At 37.3% G+C, this 21310-nt stretch overlaps 1 protein-coding gene across 8 annotated transcripts in view; it reads right to left on the bottom strand.

The window, feature by feature from the left end:
* The window catches only part of Cralbp (Cellular retinaldehyde binding protein), a 52320-nt gene that overhangs the window by 10284 nt on the left and 20726 nt on the right, over positions 1–21310 (bottom strand). The window contains exon 1 of one of the 8 annotated variants that reach the window (XM_067790151.1): positions 5213–5581. The exons of 6 other annotated variants lie outside the window; for them this stretch is intronic. In XM_067790151.1, the coding sequence (XP_067646252.1) occupies positions 5213–5215 (3 nt within the window). In that variant the 5' untranslated portion in view covers positions 5216–5581. Of the gene's footprint in view, positions 1–5212; positions 5582–21310 lie in introns of those variants that run through there. One more of the 8 variants, XM_067790157.1, reaches the window with a different exon arrangement.

Below are 21310 nucleotides of genomic sequence, written 5' to 3'. Positions count from 1 at the left end.
AATTAATTGCAGATTTTATCAGCGAAAATAAATAAGACACACCAAACACGCTGGATTACAAAAGATTAATGCAACTTTCTTTATAAAAAAATATTGTAGATTGCTCGCATCATTATTAAACTTGCACACTAATACAGTCGTAAATAATTTTATTTTATCTTTAGCATTTCGCCAAAATCTTGACTAAGCCACCGGTGCTAATTCACACCATTTACAAAAACAGAAATTCAATGCAATGAGCATTTCACCAGTCACCTTTTAAATGTGCAACCCCACCGTAGGATTTAATTATCGTCTGGTTGAGAAAAAAATCATGCAGGAAATGTCCGAGATTGTTCGGTTATTTAGCTAACTACAAGCCAACTCGAAAATAGCCAGCTTGAAACAAGCCGAAAGTATGTTGACTTGCTTCTTTGACATCATCAACATGCAAAATTATTCCACTAAAGTCAATTTAAAGTAAAGTCAAAACAAATTGCAAATTAGTGAGCTCATAGCATATTTATACCTAATACGTTAAGTTTCCTAAAGGGTACAAATAGGCCGATAAAGCTTTATCATGTGTTATAAGGTTTTTGTTGTTGGCATATTTCATATTTTTTGGCAAACCAAGCTAACAGTTATACACGGAGCGGAGCAAGTTGTCATGTTTCAAATACTGATGTATTAAATATCTATGTAGATGTATTTACGCTAACGGGATTTCTTTATATGATTCCCTTTTCTAAGCTTTATCTCTTCGAATCTTTTAAGATTTTGTAAGAGCACGTGGTTTACAGGCGATCACCCGATGGTTATTTTAATTATTTTTATTTGTTATGCACAAAAATGTTGCTGTCTGCACGTCATAATCACACTCAGACGTACAATGACAGACCATGGATACAGCAAAAAAAATACTTTTATTCATTATGTTGTTGTTGAAGCGGTCGATTGGCCTGTTTTTTTATACCCAGCTGTACTTGTACAAAGGGTATTATAACTTTGATTGCATAACGGTTGGTTGTACAGGTATAAAGGAATCGAGATAGATATAGACTTCCATATATCAAAATCATAAGTGTCGAAAAAAATTTTGATTGATCCATGTCCGTCCGTCCGTCTGCCCGTTAACACGATAACTTGAGTAAATATTGAGATATCTTCACCAAATTTGGTACACGAGCTTATCTGGACCCAGAATAGATTGGTATTGAAAATGAGCGAAATCGGATGATAAGCACGCCCACTTTTTATATATACAACATTTTGGAAAACACAAAAAACCTGATTATTTAGTAAATAATACACCTAGAATGTTGAAATTTGACGTGTGGATTGATATTGGACTCTTGATAAAAATTTGAAAAAAAATTTTAAAATGGGCGTGCCAATGCCCACTAGTGATAAAATCAATTTTACAAATATTATTAATCATAAATCAAAAACCGTTAAACCTATCGAAACAAAATTCAGCAGAGAGGTTGCATTTACTATAAGGAATGCTTTGAAGAAAAATTAACGAAATCGGTTAAGGCCCACGCCCACTTTTATATAAAAGATTTTTAAAAGGGTCGTGGACGAATAAAATAAGCTATATCTTTGCAAAAAAAGAGCTTTATATCAATGGTATTTCATTTCCCAAGTGGATTTATAACAATAAATAGGAAAAACTTCAAATTTTAAAAAATGGGCGTGGCACCGCCTCTTTTATGACTAAGAAATTGTCTATGTTTCGGGAGCCATAATTCGAAGCAAAATTAACGAATCGTAATGAAATTGTGTACAGTTATTTTCCGTATAACAAAAAATATTTCTAGTAAAAAGGGACGTGATCGGTCGGATAGATAGAAAACAAGTTTAAAAGGGTCGTAGACTAGAATAATAAGCTATAACTTAGCAAAAAATTGTTTTAAATCAATGATATTTCACTTATCAAGTTTTACTATAAGATGAAATGGGGAGACATTTTTCTTTTAAGCGGGCGGTGCCACATATTATGTACGAAAGTAGTTTATCTGAAATGAAATGTAAAATTGAAGCTCATGTTGAGTATATAATGTTCGGTTACACCCGAACTTAGACACCTTTACTTGTTTGTAAATGAATTTGAACTTGAGCTGCTTTTATTTCTAACAACAGCCAAAGAAAAATGCGAAGTGTTTAATTATAAGGGGACCAAATCTGGTTTTCAAATATACATACATAATAAAATATTTCTATTAGCATCGGTTTCTGTGGTTTAAATTATTTTTTTATTTGTTGCACCTGCTTATTTGTTTAGCTGTATACTTTGATGTATACAAGCGCACACGAGCATCAAGTTAACGACTCGCAAAGGTTTAGTTCCATTTTCCCGCATTTCGGAGAATAATGACAAAGAAAAGTTGAATTAATTATTCAATGGAACACTTGGATACCACTTCAATAGTGGGACACTTGTACGCAACCTTCATCTATGCCAAAAGGTTTTACTAAAACCACCTAACAATTTCTGGTTCTCACTAATAGGTTCAGAGGCTTGACTCCAACGAGGTTTAAATTTTAAATTGAATATACATCTTAATTTACTGTTTTAAATTTTTTTGTTAAAAAAACGTTTTACATACATACATAGTATGTTCAATACTAGATGTCACTTGCACCTTTTTTCAAAACATTATGATTGATGGCTTTTAAAAACTTTTTCCGTGCTATTTTGTTTATGTTTGTTTATTGAGCTATGAAGAAGATCAACATTAATTAATAATAGTCTGCAAAAAACAGATTTTGCAAAAATTGGCGCTTATAACGTTATTCGCGTTTACTCTTCAACTTTTGTAACCTTTTTTTTTTGTGAAATATATGTATTTACGGCTTCATGCCTGGTTTTTCAGTGCGAGTTTAAACTCTAGAGTTAAACTTTGCGACTTTGGTGAGTTAGGTACATAAACTAATACTGCGCATCTCAGTTTAAGCCGCCATAGTGGTAGGGTTAAACCGTAGTTTAAACTCGCACAGAAAAACCGGGTCTTAATCTTAAGAATTTGTGGCATCGAATTTAAGGCATCTGTATAGTACCTATAGACAATTATACAAAATCGAGCATTTTCGAATTGCTCTCATTTTTAATTTTTAATGCCTATATATGTATTTTAAGCATATTACATCATCATCACTTAAGCGCGAATCAAGTCAATAAAAGCTGTGTTTTTTTAACATAACAAAATTTTTACATAAGAATTCGACAACCTTTTGTGCAAAATTGGCTTTTTCAGCTGTAAGTCTAAGTGAAATGTTCTTAGAGGTGTTACGAACAACGGGGCGGTGTTTAAGTCCATCATCAAAGCAACACAATCAAAAACATATCAAATTCCAATTTTTCAAAAATTTACTTTGAATGTGATTTAGTTATGAATATGAATAGCGAAACTTTCGGATGGGAAGTTGCAAAGTCTTTCGTTCCCACTCTGCAAGCCATTTTAGAATTGTTCGTGGAAAGTGAGTTTTCGAATATCTGAGTTAGCTCCCCATCTTCCCAATCCTTCCATTTTTGTTATGATAATGGAGTAAGTAACATTGAGCATAACACGGGCGCATCGGTATGCACACTCTTTCCAGAGAACAAACTCCTGAAGCGTTGGTTTGTCCGTGAGACTCTTTATAGACCCCTAAAGCAATAATCACAGCCACCAAGGCAAATGCACTTGCCCGCAATCTTAGTTTTGCCATTTCGTTTTTATGCATGTGAAACCCTCGAAATTGTTTGGAATGAGCAAAGAGACAAAGTCGTTGAAATTACTAGTTTTTAAAGAGCCTGGCAAAGTTGACATAGTCATAATCATATTTTTACTTATCTATATCAATTGGCATCGGATATTAACCTAAAATATGTGACAAATTCATAAGAAAGAAGAAAATGCAAAAAATAACGAAGAAATTCCACAAATAAAAGGTCTCTTAGTCAAAACGTATCCAAAACAAAAAAAAAAAAAAAACAAAAATATCCAAAAAGTTAATGAATTCACCAAATGAAATATTTATAAGTTATGGGCATGACGAAAAACCAAAAACCAATTGGTTGGTATGGTATGGTTATGGCTAGGATGTTATGGTATGGCACCATTGACCAATTACATTGATTTTCATTAGGCAGGTTGAATCAGCTGTTTTTATGTATATGTATATGTCAACCTTGCCAGGGCTTTAAGGGCCAATTAATGGTGACTTATCCATAACCAGATAAAACAGCTGATGGAACCAAACTTATGAAAATCAATGTAATCGATTAATGGTGCCATACCATAACGCTAAAGCCATAACCATACCATAGCTAACCAATTGGTTTTTGGTTTTTCGCCATATCCATAACCTAAAAATATTTGAGTTGGTGAATTTATTGACTTTTTATATATTTCATTTATTGTTTTGGATACGTTTTGACTAAGAGACTTATTGTTTGTGAAATATGTATGTAATTTTTTGCGTTTTCCTCATTTTTATGAAAATGTTAGCTGTTTAAGGTTATGGCACCATTAATCGATCACAATGGAGATGGCTATGGATATGGGTATGGTTACGACTATGGCGTTAGGGTTAAGGAAGTTTAACTGGCCCTCTAAGCTAGAAATTGTACTCTGATAGCTTTGGTTCAAGAAACTTACTTTTGCTCAGAGTTAATATAAAAAATTGTCTCAATAGTGTATGAGTTTAACCTCTCATGTCAGATTAACTCTGAGTTAAAAAATTAGCTTGCCACATTTTGCAAGTTGGCCTAAGGGTGTTAATTTCGTACGTGTACCGTATAAACCGAATGTGCTGTACAAGCATTTAGATTTTTACACCATCATCTTTTTTGAATAAACACATTTAATTTTTTTTGTTGTTTTAATTTATCAAAGTACTATCTAAGATGAGTTTTGGTTTTCTTGAAATATTATTAGTTGTGTTGAAATTTCACTAGACTCACTGTAACAAATCTGGTGAGTTATTGCTAACCCGTACAAATGCATTCTTAGGTACCTATTTACATTTTTCGCACACATACATATACAAATTTTTCAAAAGCAGTCTTCTATTGTTATTAAGACATGTACAACACCACATTAATGCATTAAATAGTTTGTCTGAAAAAGTTATAGATTGTCCTTCGATAAGGATAAGCACTGTAAATATTCCTACAACTTTTCCAGTACCAACCATGGAATGCTCCATTCATATTGTATGTTGAAATTTAAGATCTTCACGCTCATACCATTAACACTTTGTCACTTTGCAGCAATTAAAGTAGTATTATTTTCCTGGAAAAAGCTGCATGGTTTAAGAAATATTTTTTTGAGTGTTGCTAACATTACCAAGAGATCACAGATCGCAGACACCAACAATGCGACTGTCCCATGCAACAATCACAAGACAACAGACTTGGGACATAAATAAAACTACATTTTAGTGGCTATTTCGCTGATGCCAATCCACGTCTAGGCTGAGCAATTTTTTCGTTGTTGAAACTTAAGAAATCTAAGCTCACAAGTTTGCGAATATACAATCATGTTCCATGTCTACTATGAGCAGTAGCAGCAAAGTTCCAACGACTATTGCACCACAATTATTTATCAGCAGTCCCCTACAATACAAACAAAAAGCTACGAATTGAATTTACAAAAAAGAAAAACAAAACATTTACATAAAAACTATTTAGACTTACGGCTTTATTCCGACCGTTACTGGCAAATTTGTTATCGGATTATTACGTTACCGAAAATCGTTAACAGTTTATGGAACCGCGATTCTGGCCTTTATGATCAAACTGTCAAACAAAGATGCGCAATTGAGAATAAAATGAAAATGTGAATTAAATTGTGTGTTAACAAGTAAGGAAGTCTAAGTTCGGGTGAAACCGAACATAACATACCCAGCTGTACACTTGAAATGCTGTTGTTGTTTGATTTGTGTGTTTAATAGTGTTGCAAGGCTGCGGAATAATACATACACATATGGTTCTATTCTGAAATCATTTTTCTTCGAGCTATGGCTCCTGAAACATAGAAAATTGCTTATTTATAAAAGGGCGGTGTTACGCCCATTCTTTAAAATTTGAAGTTTTTCCTATTTATTGTTATAAATCCACTTGGGAAATGAAATACCATTGATATATAGCTCTTTTTTACAAATATATATCTTATTTTATTCGTCTACGCCCCTTTTAAAATTCTTTTGTATAAAATTGGGCGTGGTCTTTAACCAATTTCGCTAATTTTCTTCAAAGCATTGCTTATAGTAAAGGCAACCTCTCTGCCGAATTTTGTTACGATAGGTTTAACGATTTTTGATTTATGATTAATATTTGTAAAATTGATTTTATTACAAGTGGGCTGTGCCACGCCCATGTTAGTTTTTTTTTCAAATTTTTATCAATAGTCTCAATATTAGTTCACACGTCAAATTTCAACATTCTAGGTGTATTATTTACTAAATAATCAGGTTTTTTGTGTTTTCCAAAATGTTATATATATAAAAAGTGGGCGTGGTTATCATATGATTTCGCTCATTTTCAATATCAATCAATTCTGGGTCCAGATAAGCTCGTGTACCAAATTTGGTAAAGATATCTCAATATTTACTCAAGTTATCGTGTTAACGGACAGAAGGACGGACGGACGGACATGGCTCAATCAAATTTTTTTTCGATACTAATGATTTTGACATATGGATTCATGTGGTTCACATTGTTGTTGCATTTGCATGTTAAATCTCTATCCGTATCTGGTTCATGTACCATTGGAACACGAGGTATATCTATCTCGATTCCTTTTTACCTATACAACGAACCGTTATCCACTCTAAGTTATAATACCCTGTGTACAAGTACAGCTGAGTATAAAAAGTATTAATATTGTTTGGAAATTCTTGTACATAAACATGGGCACTTCGTTTTTTTTGTTTTTTTTTTTTTTTTTTGTTGAAAGGAATATTTAGCAAACACGTGCAATTTTGCGTGGAGAAAAAGACGTTACCACCTATACACATATAACGCTATCACCCGCAAAAACGAAATTTTTTTTTGTAATTTTCGTAACCGGTTAAAAGAATGTTGTTACCAGCTTAGAATAAGGGTGTTGGTATATGTTTTTGGGTTTTGTTGATCGACTTTGTCTATGCGTGTAACTGCATTTATTTCTTCTTTCTTGTTTCACTGCAGCCAATCATGCATTGAAGTTGCTGACTGACTCTACGACATTATGACTAACTAATTGTTGACTTATGCACAACATTCCTCTGGGCAACAAAATATAATTCAGTTAAGTTTTGAAAAATGCAATTGGGTAATTCTCTTAGACCAAATTCAAACCTGAGATAGTAGAAAAGCAGGTTATTAGTCTATCGTCGCATGAAGCGGTGGGCCAAAGTGAGTTTGAATTGACATAATATCTGCTTAAAGAGTATAATCTTGTTTATATATTTGTAATTATGTAAGCATGTATGTATTTATGTTGCATGTGTACTTTTTGTATGTATGGATATACAAAATTTTAGTAGTAAATGCATTTTGTTTAAATATAGAAAAACAGTAGATTTTAGAATTAGATATTAAGGCCTTTCATTTGGTTTCTGATAGTGGCAAATGCAATGCTTATTTTTATACTCAGTTGAGCAGAGCTCACAGAGTATATTAAGTTTGATTGGATAACGGTTGGTTGTACATATATAAAGGAATCGAGATAGATATAGACTTCCATATATCAAAATAATCAGGATCGAAAAAAAATTTGATTGAGCCATGTCCGTCCGTCCGTCCGTTAACACGATAACTTGAGTAAATTTTGAGGTATCTTGATGAAATTTGGTATGTAGGTTCCTGAGCACTCATCTCAGATCGCTATTTAAAATGAACGATATCGGACTATAACCACGCCCACTTTTTCGATATCGAAAATTTCGAAAAACCGAAAAAATGCGATAATTCATTGCCAAAGGCGGTTAAAGCGATGAAACTTGATAGATGGGTTGCGGTTATGACGCAGAATAGAAAACCAGTAAGATTTTGGACAATGGGCGTGGCACCGCCCACTTTTACAAGAAGGTAATTTAAAAGTTTTGCAAGCTGTAATTTGGCAGTCGTTGAAGATATCATGATGAAATTTGGCAGGAACGTTACTACTATTACTATATATGTGCTAAATAAAAATTAGCAAAATTGGATGAAGAACACGCCCACTTTTAAAAAAATTTTTTTTTTAAATTCAAATTTTAACAAAAAAGTTAATATCTTTACTGTATATAAGTAAATTAAGTCAAAATTCAACTCCAGTAATGATATGATGCAACAAAATCCAAAAATAAAAGAAAATTTCAAAATGGGCGTGGCTCCGCCCATTTTCATTTAGTTTGTCTAGAATACTTTTAATGCCATAAGTCGAACAAAAATTTACCAATCCTTCTGAAATTTGGTAGGAGCATAGATTCTGTGACGGTAACTATACTCTGTGAAAATGGGCGAAATCGGTGGAAGCCACGCCCAGTTTTTATACACAGTCCACCGTCTGTCCTTCCGCTTGGCCGTTAACACAATAACTTGAGCAAAAACCGATATATCTTTACTAAACTTAGCCCACGTACTTATCTGAACTCACTTTATCTTGGTATAAAAAATGGCCGAAATCCGAGCATAACCACGCCCACTTTATCGATATCAAAAATTACGAAAAATGAAAAAAATGCCATAATTCTATACCAACTACGAAAAAAGGGATGAAACATGGTAACTGGATTGGCTTATTGACGCAAAATATAACTTTGGAAAAAACTTTGTAAAATGGGTGTGACACCTACCATATTAAGTAGAAGAAAATGAAAAAGTTCTACAAGGCGAAATCAACAGCCCTTGGAATCTTGGCAGGAATACTGTTAGTGGTATTGCATATATAAATAAATTAGCAGTACCCGACAGATGATTTTCTGGATCACCTGGCCCACATTTTGGTCGATATCGCGAGAACGCCTTCACATATATATCTAAGGGCCACTCGCTTTTAAAACCCTCATTAATACTTTTAATTTGATATCCATATCGTACAAACACATTCTAGAATCACCCTGGCCCACCCTAATGGCGATATCTCGAAAAGGCGACCACCTATATACCTAATGTCCACTCCCTCTTAAAATGCTCAGTAACACCTTTCGTTTGATACCCATATCGTACAAACATTCTAGAGTCACCCCTGGCCCAACCTAATGGCGATATCTCGAAAAGGCGTCCACCTATAGACCTAATGCCCACTCCCTCTTAAAATGCTCAGTAACACCTTTCGTTTGATACCCATATCGTACAAACATTCTAGAGTCACCCTGGCCCATCCTAATGGCGATATCTCGAAAAGGCGTCCACATATAGACCTAATGCCCACTCCCTCTTAAAATGCTCAGTAACACCTTTCGTTTGATACCCATATCGTACAAACATCGTAGAGTCACCCTTGGTCCACCTTTATGGCGATATCTCGAAAAGGCGTCCACCTATAGAACTAAGGATTACTCCCTTTTAAAATACTCATTACCACCTTTCATTTGATACCCATATCGTACAAACACATTCTAGAGTCACCCTGGCCCACCCTAATGGCGATATCTCGAAAAGGCGTCCACCTATAGACCTAATGCCCACTCCCTCTTAAAATGCTCAGTAACACCTTTCGTTTGATACCCATATCGTACAAACATTCTAGAGTCACCCCTGGCCCACCCTAATGGCGATATCTCGAAAAGGCGTCCACCTATAGACCTAATGCCCACTCCCTCTTAAAATGCTCAGTAACACATTTCGTTTGATATCCATATCGTACAAACATTCTAGAGTCACCCTTGGTCCACGTTTATGGCGATATCTCGAAAAGGCGTCCACCTATAGAACTAAGGATTACTCCCTTTTAAAATACTCATTACCACCTTTCATTTGATACCCATATCGTACAAAAACATTCTAGAGTCACCCCTTTCCCACCCTAATGGCGATATCTCGAAAAGGCGTCCACCTATAGACCTAATGCCCACTCCCTCTTAAAATGCTCAGTAACACCTTTCGTTTGATACCCATATCGTACAAACATTCTAGAGTCACCCCTGGCTCACCCTAATGGCGATATCTCGAAAAGGCGTCCACCTATAGACCTAATGCCCACTCCATCTTAAAATGATCAGTAACACCTTTCGTTTGATACCCATATCGTACAAACACATTCTAGAGTCACCCCTGGCCCACCCTAATGACGATACCTCGAAAAGGCGTCCACCTATAGACCTCATGCCCACTTCCTCTTAAAATGCTCAGTAGCACCTTTCGTTTGATACCCATATCGTACAAACATTCTAGAGTCACCATTGGTCCACCTTTATGGCGATATCTCGAAAAGGCGTCCACCTATAGAACTAAGGATTACTCCCTTTTAAAATACTCATTACCATCTTTCATTTGATACCCATATCATACAAACACATTCTAGAGTCACCCCTGGCCCACCCTAATGGCGACATTTCGAAAAGGCGTGCACCTATAGACCTAATGCCCACTCCCTCTTAAAATGCTCAGTAACACCTTTCATTTGATTCCCATATCGTACAACTAGAGACACCCCTGGTCCACCTTTATGGCGATATCTCGAAACGGCGTCCACCTATGGAACTAAGGATCACTGCTTTTCAAAATATTCATTAACAGCTTTCATTTGATACCCATATCGTACAAACATATTCTAGAGTCACCCCTGGTCCACCTTTATGGCGATTTCTCGAAAAGGCGTTCACCTATAGAACTAAAGCCCATTCCCTTTTAAAATACTCATTATCACCTTTCATTTGATACCCATATCGTACAAACACATTCTAGAGTCAGCCCTGGTCCACCTTTATGGCGATATCCCTAAATGGCGTCCATCCATAGAACTATGGCCTACTCTCTCTTAAAATACCCTTAATACCTTCCATTTGATACACATGTCATACAACCACATTCCAGGGTTACCCTAGGTTCATTTTCCTACATGGTGATTTTCCTTATTTTGTCTCCATAGCTCTCCACTGAGTATGTAATGTTCGGTTACACCCGAACTTAGCCTTCCTTACTTGTTTTGATTGTTGCTGACAAGGCAGTTTTTCCTGGGTAGGGAACTCATCTAATTTTTTTAAGATATGTTGTCTGGTTCTTACGTGGTGCCTGAGATTTCTTATAAATTCGCTGGAGCCGTAAATGTCACGTATTACGATCGTTTCACGATCCGTGATTTGGACTCATTTTTTAAATCACAATAGCTCTTAAATGGAGGAACGGATTAATGACATATGTGAACTAGCGAGCTAGTCGCCAGAGCGATTCTTTTGCATGCGGTTCAAGCAACTCACTACTGCCGGTCGCTTGCGGCCAAGTATCCTCTGGGTAGCCGCTAAACACCCGTTTAGCAGTGAGCTAATGTGAGAAGGCGACAAACTGGCTAGGCCACTCTGACATAATCGGTTTAAGGGCTAGCCGGGGGAGATCTCATCGGCAGCGTCTGTACACCTCTAGGTGCGGCTGCAAGCGGACATCTGTCTTGGAGCAAGCGGCTCGCTATATAAACGTGCCAAGTAATATTTTCACCCCCGCTGAGCGGGTTGTGCGCTGGGCTTGTGACCCGCCACGTAATACCATACTCCAATGAAATATAACAACAAGCCTCGGATAAATACACTCTCTATTGATGACGACAATGGCAAACGTTTGAAGGACAATGAATTGAGGGCATGCACCTGGAACGTCCGCTCCCTGAATGGGATTGGTGCAGATGCCCGGCTGGTTGATGTCCTCGTCAAAGCAAGATCTGACATCACCGCCATCCAAAAAATGCGTTGGACGAAGCAAGGAAGAAAGAAGATCAAAAATTGTGACATCTATTGGAGTGGCCATACGAATAAGCGCAGTTTCGGCATCGGATTCGTGGTGGGAGAGAGACTTTGTCGCCAAGTTCTGGCCTTCACACCTGTGGACGAACGTCTCGCCGCTATCCGAATAAAAGCAAAATTTTTTAATATATCATTCATCTGCGCCCATGCCCCAGCAGAGGAGAAAGACGATGAGGTGAAAGATACTTTTTATGAACAATTAGAACGCACATACGAGCGCTGCCCCCGTCACGATATAAAAGTCGTGCTTGGTGACTTTAACGCCAGGGTGGGCAAAGAAGGTGTTTTTGGCCCTACAGTCGGAAAGTTCAGCCTACACAATGAAACTTCTCCTAACGGACTGAGGCTGATTGACTTTGCCGGTGCTCGAAACATGGTCATATCCAGCACGAAGTGCATGCATAAAAAGATATATCAAGCTACATGGCTGTCTCCTGGTCGAAATACTCGCAATCAGATCGATCACGTTGTGATAGATGGACGGCATGCCTCCAGTGTTTTAGATGTGCGCACGATCTGGGGACCTAACATCGACTCGGACCATTATCTCGTTGCAGCCAAAATATGCACCCGCCTCAACGCGGATAAAACCAAGGAACAAAAAACACAAGGAAAGCTAGACGTCGAAAAGCTTCAATCACAACAGACTGCCAATGATTTCGCAACTCGACTCTCACACCTGCTCTCTGAGAGCACAACTCATCCTGAAGGAATACAGGAGCAGTGGGGCATATTTCCAAAGCACTTCGTATTGCCGCCGAGGAAAAAATTGGTTACCGGCGTCCACGAAAAAACAACTGGTACGATGAAGAATGCCGCGTTGCAACTGAAATAAAAGACGCTGCGTACAGGGCTACGTTAAAAGCGAGCGCGACAAGGGAGTGTGTGAACGCTATCGTGAGTTGAAAAAGGAAGCAAGAAGCCTTTTCAGGAAGAAGAAAGCAGAAGCAGCAAGGCGTGAGTGCGAGGAGCTTGAGCTGCTAGCCACCAGGAATAACGCCCGTAGGAACGAAAACGGCGACCTTGTAACTGATGTCCAGAAAGTGCTTAGATTATGGTGGGCACACTTCTCTGTTCTCCTAAATGGAGGCAGCAATTCACCGCGCAGAGATGAAGAACCCGATCCCGCAATTGATGATGATGGAATATATGTCCCCCCGCCCGATTATGACGAAGTTAGAATAGCAATAACCAGATGGAAAAACAACAAGGCCGTGGGCGCTGATGGATTGCCTGCGGAGATATTCAAGTACGGCGGCGAGGAGTTGGTATGGCGCATGCAGCAGCTTCTTAGCAAAATATGGGCGGAAGAGTGCATGTCCGACGGTTGAAATCTAAGTGTTCTTTGCCCAGTCCACAAGAAGGGGAATACTGCAAAATGCACCAACTATCGTGGAATCAGCCTTCTTAATATCGCATATAAGGTCCTTTCAAGAAAGATTGAAGCCCACCGTGAACCGGCTGATTGGACCTTATCAGTGGGGCTTCAGACCTGGTAAATCTACCATCGACCAGATTTTCACAATGCGCCAAATCTTGGAAAAAACCCGTGAAAAAAGAATCGACACACATCACCTCTTCGTCGACTTTAAAGCCGCCTTCGACAGCACGAAAAGGAGCTGCCTATATGCCGCTATGTCTGAATTTGGTTTCCCCGCAAAACTTATACGGCTGTGCAAAATGACGTTGAGCAACACCATCAGCTCAGTCAGAATTGAGAAGGACCTCTCCGAGCCGTTCGAAACTAAACGAGGTTTCAGACAGGGTGACCCCCTATCGTGCGATTTCTTTAATTTGATGCTGGAGAAAATTATACTAGCTGCAGAACTTAACCGCACTGGAACAATATCGGCCTAAACACCCGCGCTGTTAGTTCTGCTTACTCCAAACTGGAAAAAGAAGCGGTAAAGATGGGTTTGATGGTGAATGAGTACAAAACGAAGTACCTGCTGTCATCGAGCAAAGAGTCAGCGCATATGCGCCTTGGCAACCACGCTACTGTTGGCAGCCATAATTTCGAAACAGTAAAAGACTTCGTTTATTTGGGAACCAGCATCAACACTAGCAACAACATCAGCACTGAAATCCAGCGAAGAATCAATCTTGCCAATAAATGCTACTTTGGACTAGGTAGGCAATTGAAAAGTAAAGTCCTCTCTCGGCGAACGAAAATCATACTCTACAAGTCACTTATCGTACCCGTCCTGCTATATGGGGCAGAAGCATGGACCATGACAACAGCAAATGAAGCGGCTTTGGGAATGTTCGAGAGAAAAGTTCTTCGAAAGATTTATGGAATATTTAATGATGAGCTGTACGAGCTATACGCAGACATCAACATAGTCCAGCGAATTAAAACGCAGCGGCTGCGCTGGCTAGGCCATGTTATGCGAATGAAAGATGATCCTCCGGCCAAGAAAGTGTTTCTATCGGAACCCGCCTATGGAAACAGAGGTAGAGGGCGGCCCCACTCCGTTGGAAGGACCAGGTGGAAAACGATTTAAACTCCCTTGGTGTGACCAATTGGCGCCAGTTGGCGGAGCGAATGGCGCGCCTTGTTGGACGGCCATAACCGTTTAGACGGTTAAGCGCCAATTAAGTAAGTAAGTAAAGAACTAGCGACAAATAGGACTCGTTAGATTTATTACTTATTTTAATTTTTAGTCAGTCACTGATCGTAAGACGTTTGTAAAAAAAAATTAAAAAGTAGCAGGATGTTGATCAAAAAAAGAGTTTGCTCGAAATTTCCTATAGTCAAACCATTAAAATTATTGTAAAAATGTTCGGTTGGGGGCTAAAAAGTCTCGCCTCTAAGATCAAGAGTCTAACTACATGAAACTAACAAAGTTGCCTTTGCCTTTACAAGAGACACTTGAGACTCCTCATGCGCGTACTAAAAGGGCATCGCCTTTTGGCATAACTTGCATGTAAATTAGGTTCCGTCAGCGATTGCAGATGTATGTGCGGCTTCCCGGAAGATTTGGTTGAGGTGGTTTTGTGCTAATGTGCTCCGCTAGCCGTATCAAGAAATCTGCTATTAGGAGGAACACAGCTACTAGGTAAAAGCAGGCAGTCGGAAAGATACGAGAAAACTTCTAGTAATTTTCTAGTGGGAGAAGTTTTTCTATAACTTAAATCCTGTTTCATGATAGGGTTTTTGAGTTTGGTTAACCTAACTTCCTTTGCCAGAGGATCAAATCAATGTATATTAGATAGCCTAGTGGCTAAAAAATCGGCTATCAAGCAGGTCCGTGGTTCGATTCCTATGATCCGAAAATTAACTTCAGAAAAACTGGGATTTCAAAACAAACCTTTCTACCTACAACTTTAAACCGACAACTATGTTGGGCAAAAGTTAGCTGACTAAGAGTGCTAGCCCAAGTAAAGTTATATGTGATATCTCATGGTTAGAATATATTTAAGATACAAATCATATGAATGCCGCGCCCAGAGCATTGATACAGCTAATAAAGACATATTGTAAGGCAAGTTCCTCCTGCTGTCCAACGTTGTTGCCAACATAACAGCGGAACTTTTCAGATCATAACGGGTAGAGTGCCAGCTGTCAGTGAAATTATTGTCACCACATCGAAAAACTATTTCCAGGCAACAGCTACATGAAAATTTGGTTTGTTTAGCTTATTGAAGTGTTACCATAATTAATATCTTATCAAAAATGTATCGTTCTTTTTATTGAAAAGTTATCGATTTACTGTCAAAAAATTATTGACTTTTTGTCGAAAAATTATCGATTTACTATAGAAAAGTTTTCGATTATCTATAGAAAATCTTTTGATACATTATCAAAAAGTTATCGAGCTGTTGCCGGTGTGAGTAATTTTTTATAGGCGAATAATCGGTATCCTTTCCAAATCGAAAAGTTATCGATTGATTATCGAAAAATTATCGATTTGTTATCAAAAATCTTCGATTTATTATGGCAGCTTTGCCAATTTCTTACCGGCGTGTTATCATTTTCTTATCGACGAATCATCGGTTTTAAACAGAATCCGGTTAAGCTTCAACATAAAATCGATGACACATTTATAGCCCGTCGATAACAAATTGATAAGGCACCAGTAAGAAGCCGATAATTAAGAGGCAACAAGCCAATAGGAAACTGATAACTCGACGATAACAGTTCGCTATCGATATTTAAACAATTTCCTTCAAAAAAACGCGAGTACTCTATAAATAGTGTAAGGAATACTCCTTTAAGAGTATAGGAGTGTTCCAAAACTAATCTGTATTCATACAAAGAATGTGCTCCAATTAACATTGCGATGTCCTAGGAGAGGAGTAGGTGATCCCACTTTCGCTTTGTTTGTGAGTATTCCATAGAGTACATACGTGAGAGTACTTTCCAAAGTACTTTCACTGTAGTACTTCATGGAGCACCCACAGAGAGTCATATGCCAAATTACCAAAGAGGAATTGTGTCAGAAAGAATTATCGGAGTGAATTTAATTTAAAATGAAAGTAAATGAAGAGGGGCAATACAATTTTTATATTTTATTCTACGAATATTCTTATGTTATTTAGCATTTGCGTGAATAAAGAAACTAATATTTCTCTATACTATAGTATGTATACATAAAACCAGTGCGCAGTTGCATTTTATCAGAGTACCCATAGTAAAATTTAATATCAGTTATTTGTATACAATATTTTACTTTTGGCAACTCTGTTCGATCGTCATCGTGTCGTGACACGGTCTTTATAAAACGAGCAATGATCGGCTGATGGTGGTCCGCAAACGCATTGCAAAGGAGTATTGTTAGAGTCCTCCAACATGAAGAAAATGGAACACGCAATCCAATAATTTTTGCAGGGTTGATTGTCGGTACTAGTTGAAACTCTTTTCAAAAAGCCCGAAAATATTTGTTTCGGGTTAAGTTAGCTCTGTTGGGACATACCTTCAGCTGCATACTTGTGTGTTTACACATCGAACTTCTAAGAGTACTTGGTACTCGCGCCAATTTTTGCATATATTTTATACCAATTATATTACTAAAGTTCCAAAAAGTGCGCGCTGCTCCAGCTGAAGGCAACACCGGTTACAAATTAAAATATCTACAAACTTGGAATGCATCATAGGTGATCGATTGTCAACTGGGAGGGGTTTTATTATAATCACCCGTGTTACCCCCGAAGTCAAAGTGTTAAAAAATTCATTTTTGTTATTCTCAGAATACTAAGTATTCTGAAATAGAATGAGCTATAAAGTCCATACGGGGCGTATACGTAACAATTGCATTCACAACTGCGTTTCAAACTAGTACCGAGTGTAATACAGAAAACGAAGAGATAGAAGTACCCCTAGTCGGTTTTGTCACTTCCAAAAAGAGCTTGGCTGTGAATTAAAGTGCAACATATGGACGAGTTGGATTGGAAAGATATCACATGTTTATGTGTGTGTGTGTCTCAGCGGATAAAATAAATTGTTAGTGGCATCATTGCAGCACAACAACGGCTCTATTTCATGTGTATTAATATGACCTTGAAACTTCAGCGACATTGTACAATCATTAGAATGTAAATTTTGTGTCTAGTGATCACCTACTTGTAAAGGCTGACAGCCGGATGAGCAACCCTTTTCAAATGCATGCATACATAAACATAAGTTATGTTTTTACATACATACGTCATAATGCATTTAGGTTTTAAAACTCACTTAAATATGTAAACACTCTATGTAAGTATATATCTATGCACATATGTACACATGTAAGAAACATTTACATAAAATAAACAATGCCGAGCTCTAAATAAATATTTAAGTTAACGTGTATTTTTATATATATGTGTACATATATTTAAATGTTAATCAATTAAAATTAGCATTAATGCATATTTACCTACACAGTTTTAGCTATCTATATTATATACGTATGCATTTTTGTTGTAAAGATGTTTAACAAACATATGTACATATATACATTGTGAGCTTTGTCGAAAATACTTTACGCTAATTATCCCCTCGCAAATCGCTTAAATAACTGCTTAATTCGAATTTTGCGCTAAGTATTAGTCGGTAGAGATTACATGAAATCAGCATGATAACTATAAATTATATATGGATAAAATAAAAAACTAAACAATTTATTTAATACCGAGTTTGAAGTAAAATGCGTATTCTTTTGTAAGCAAGTTCCAAAATAACGTGGTAACCCAGTTGTAAAATAACTACAAGCTGGCTTGTAGTTGACTATTTTACGGGAATAGCCAATCTAACTTACTTTTCTTTAACTATAAAAAAAAAACAAGTAAGGAAGGTTAAGTTCGGGTGTAACCGAACATTACATACTCAGTTGAGAGCTATGGAGACAACATAAGGGAAAATAACCATGTAGGAAAATGAACCGAGAGTAACCCTGGAATGTGTTTGTATGACATGTGTATCAAATGAAAGGTCTTAAAGAGTATTTTATGAGGGAGTGGGCCATAGTTCTATAGGTGGACGCCTCTTTGAGATATCGCCATAAAGGTGGACCAGGGGGGACTCTAGAATTTATTTGTACGATATGGGTATCAAATAAAAGGTGTTAATGAGTATTTTAAAAGGGAGTGATCCTTAGTGAACGCCGTTTCGAGATATCGCCATAAAGGTGGACCAGGGGTGACCCTAGAATTTGTTTGTACGATATGGGTGTCAAATGAAAGGGGTTAATGAGTATTTTAAAAGGGAGTGGGCCTTTTCGAGATATCGCCATAAAGGTGAACCAGGGCTGACTCTAGAATTTGTTTGTACGATATGGGTATCAAATAAAAGGTATTAATGAGGGTTTTAAAAGAGAGTGGTGGTAGTTGTATGTGTGAAGGCGTTTCGAGATATTGACCAAAATGTGGACCAGTTTGACCCAGAACATCATCTGTCGGGTACCGCTAATTTATTTATACATGTAATACCACGAACAGTATTCCAGCCAAGATTTCAAGGGCTTTTGATTTCGCCCTGCAGAACTTTTTCATTTTCTTCTACTTAATATGGTAGGTGACACACCCATTTTACAAAGTTTTTTTCTAAAGTTATATTTTGCGTCAATAAACCAATCCAATTACCATGTTTCATCCCTTTTTTCGTATTTGGTATAGAATTATGCCATTTTTTTAATTTTTCGTAATTTTCAATATCGAAAAAGTGGGCGTGGTCATAGTAGGATTTTTTATACCAATATAAAGTGAGTTCACATAATTACGTGAGCTGAGTTTAGTAAAGATATATCGATTTTTGCTCAAGTTATCGTGTTAACGGCCGAGTGGAAGGACAGACGGTCGACTGTGTATAAAAACTGGGCGTGGCTTTAACCGATTTCGCCCTTTTTCAGAGAAATAAGTTACCGTCCTAGAAGCTAAGTCCGTACCAAATTTCACAAGGATTGGTAAATTTTTATTCGACTTATGACATTAAAAGTATCCTAGACAAATTAAAAGAAAAGGGCGGAGCAACGCCAATTTTGAAATTTTCTTTTATTTTTGTATTTTGTTGCACCATATCATTACTGGGGTTGAATGTTGACATAATTTACTTATATACTGTAAAGATATTAAATTTTTTGTTAAAATTTGACTTAAAAATTTTTTTTTAAGTGGGCGTGGTCGTTCTCCGATTTTGCTAATTTTTATTAGGCATACATATAGTAATAGAAGTAACGTTTCTGCCAAATTTCATCATGATATCTTCAACGACTGCCAAATTACAGCTTGTAAAAATTTTAAATTACCCTCTTTTAAAAGTGGGCGGTGCCACGCCCATTGTCCAAAACTTTACTAATTTTCTATTCTGCGTCATAATTTCAACTCACCTACCACGTTTCATCGCCTAATCCGTCTTTGGTAATGAATTATCGCACTTTTTCGGTTTTTCGAAATTTTCGATATCGAAAAAGTGGGCGTGATTATAGTCCGATATCGTTCATTTTAAATAGCGATCTGAGATGAGCACTCAGGAACGAACATACCAAATTTCATCAAGATACCTAAAAATTTACTCAAGTTATCGTGTTAACGGACGGACGGACATGGCTCAATCAAATTTTTTTTCGATCCTGATGATTTTGATATATGGAAGTCTATATCTATCTCGATTCCTTTATACCTGTACAACCAACCGTTATCCAATCAAAGTTAATATACTCTGTAAGCTCTGCTCAACTGAGTATAATAAGCTATTAAATTAGTTGTCAAGTTATGTTGCCAAAGAAATAACCTCCATACATATATTATAAATTCTTGCACCGATTTGCCTTCGAGGAGATCTAGGCCGAGCTTCTCTTGGAATTTTCGTGGTGCTCCTTTTTAATTTTTGCTTCAAATTGCTGGGATTTATGCCGTCTACGAACTGCAGTTGAAATTTCGATGAATTTTCTCTGAGAAGCTTTTCATGGCAGACAAAGTATTTGCAAAATCACTGCCGAGTGGTGACCCCGCTTAGAAAAATTTTTAGAATTGAAAACACTTTTTAAGACTTAACCACGACAGTTTTGACCAAAAAAAAATAATGAGCTCTTTCCAGAGTTAATAGTCAAATAAAAATGCGCAATAATTATTTGATTTGTTTGACACAAACTTAAAGTCAGCAGGACAGCATGATGACGGCTTATTCAAATTTTTGGTATTTTTGTGTAAATTGAAGATAAAACGAAGGACGTGCATCAGCACTAAATAGTCCTTAACGCCTTAGCGATTTCGGCCGCGTTCCGTATTTAGCGATAACTGACGCTAATTGGGGACACCAACTTCATTTGTTTCTCCGAACACAGTGTCGATAGGAATAGTTGCCAACGCAGTGTTTGTCCTTTTATTCGTTGCACTACCTTCAGGACCATAAATCTTCCGGAGAAATTTTCTCTCAAATCCTCCACAAGCCACTTTTTATTGCTAAAGCGTAAATCTGACGAGTTAAGTACAATAAATTATTAACAGTTTCATAATGCAGCCTCCCCTCCTACGTCTGATTACACTGACTTAACCTATTCTATGTACGCGTGATGCAGTGCCCTGTATAAATGCGCATCATGAGCAAACATTTTTCTCTTTTTAGTGATGACTCTAACTTTGATAGTCTAATATCGTAGGGGAGGCACTCTGATCGTCTGGGGGAGGGTTTATGAGAACGCTGTAGCGTCTGCCTATGTAGCTTAGCGGGGGATGGTATATACGCCGTTATGCCTCATAGGAGGATATGTGCGTATTGGATAATTTGCAGCTAGAGCTCTAAAATCGTAAAATAAAATTTGATTGCAAGAATACTGCAATCACATAACAATCACGATCTACAATCAAACGCCCAGAATATGAAATTAGACATGACAAAGTGATTTTTCTCGATGACAATGCACCATCACACTGAACAAAACAGACTCGGGAATTGGTTGAGTCGTCCAGCTGGCAACCGCTACCCCACCCCGCTTACTCACCA

This window comes from Eurosta solidaginis, chromosome 5 (assembly GCF_040869045.1).
Source record: "Eurosta solidaginis isolate ZX-2024a chromosome 5, ASM4086904v1, whole genome shotgun sequence".
Lineage (NCBI taxonomy): Eukaryota > Metazoa > Arthropoda > Insecta > Diptera > Tephritidae > Eurosta > Eurosta solidaginis.
Note: the sequence above shows the minus strand (reverse complement) of the source record. Positions and strands in the feature narration are given on the sequence as shown.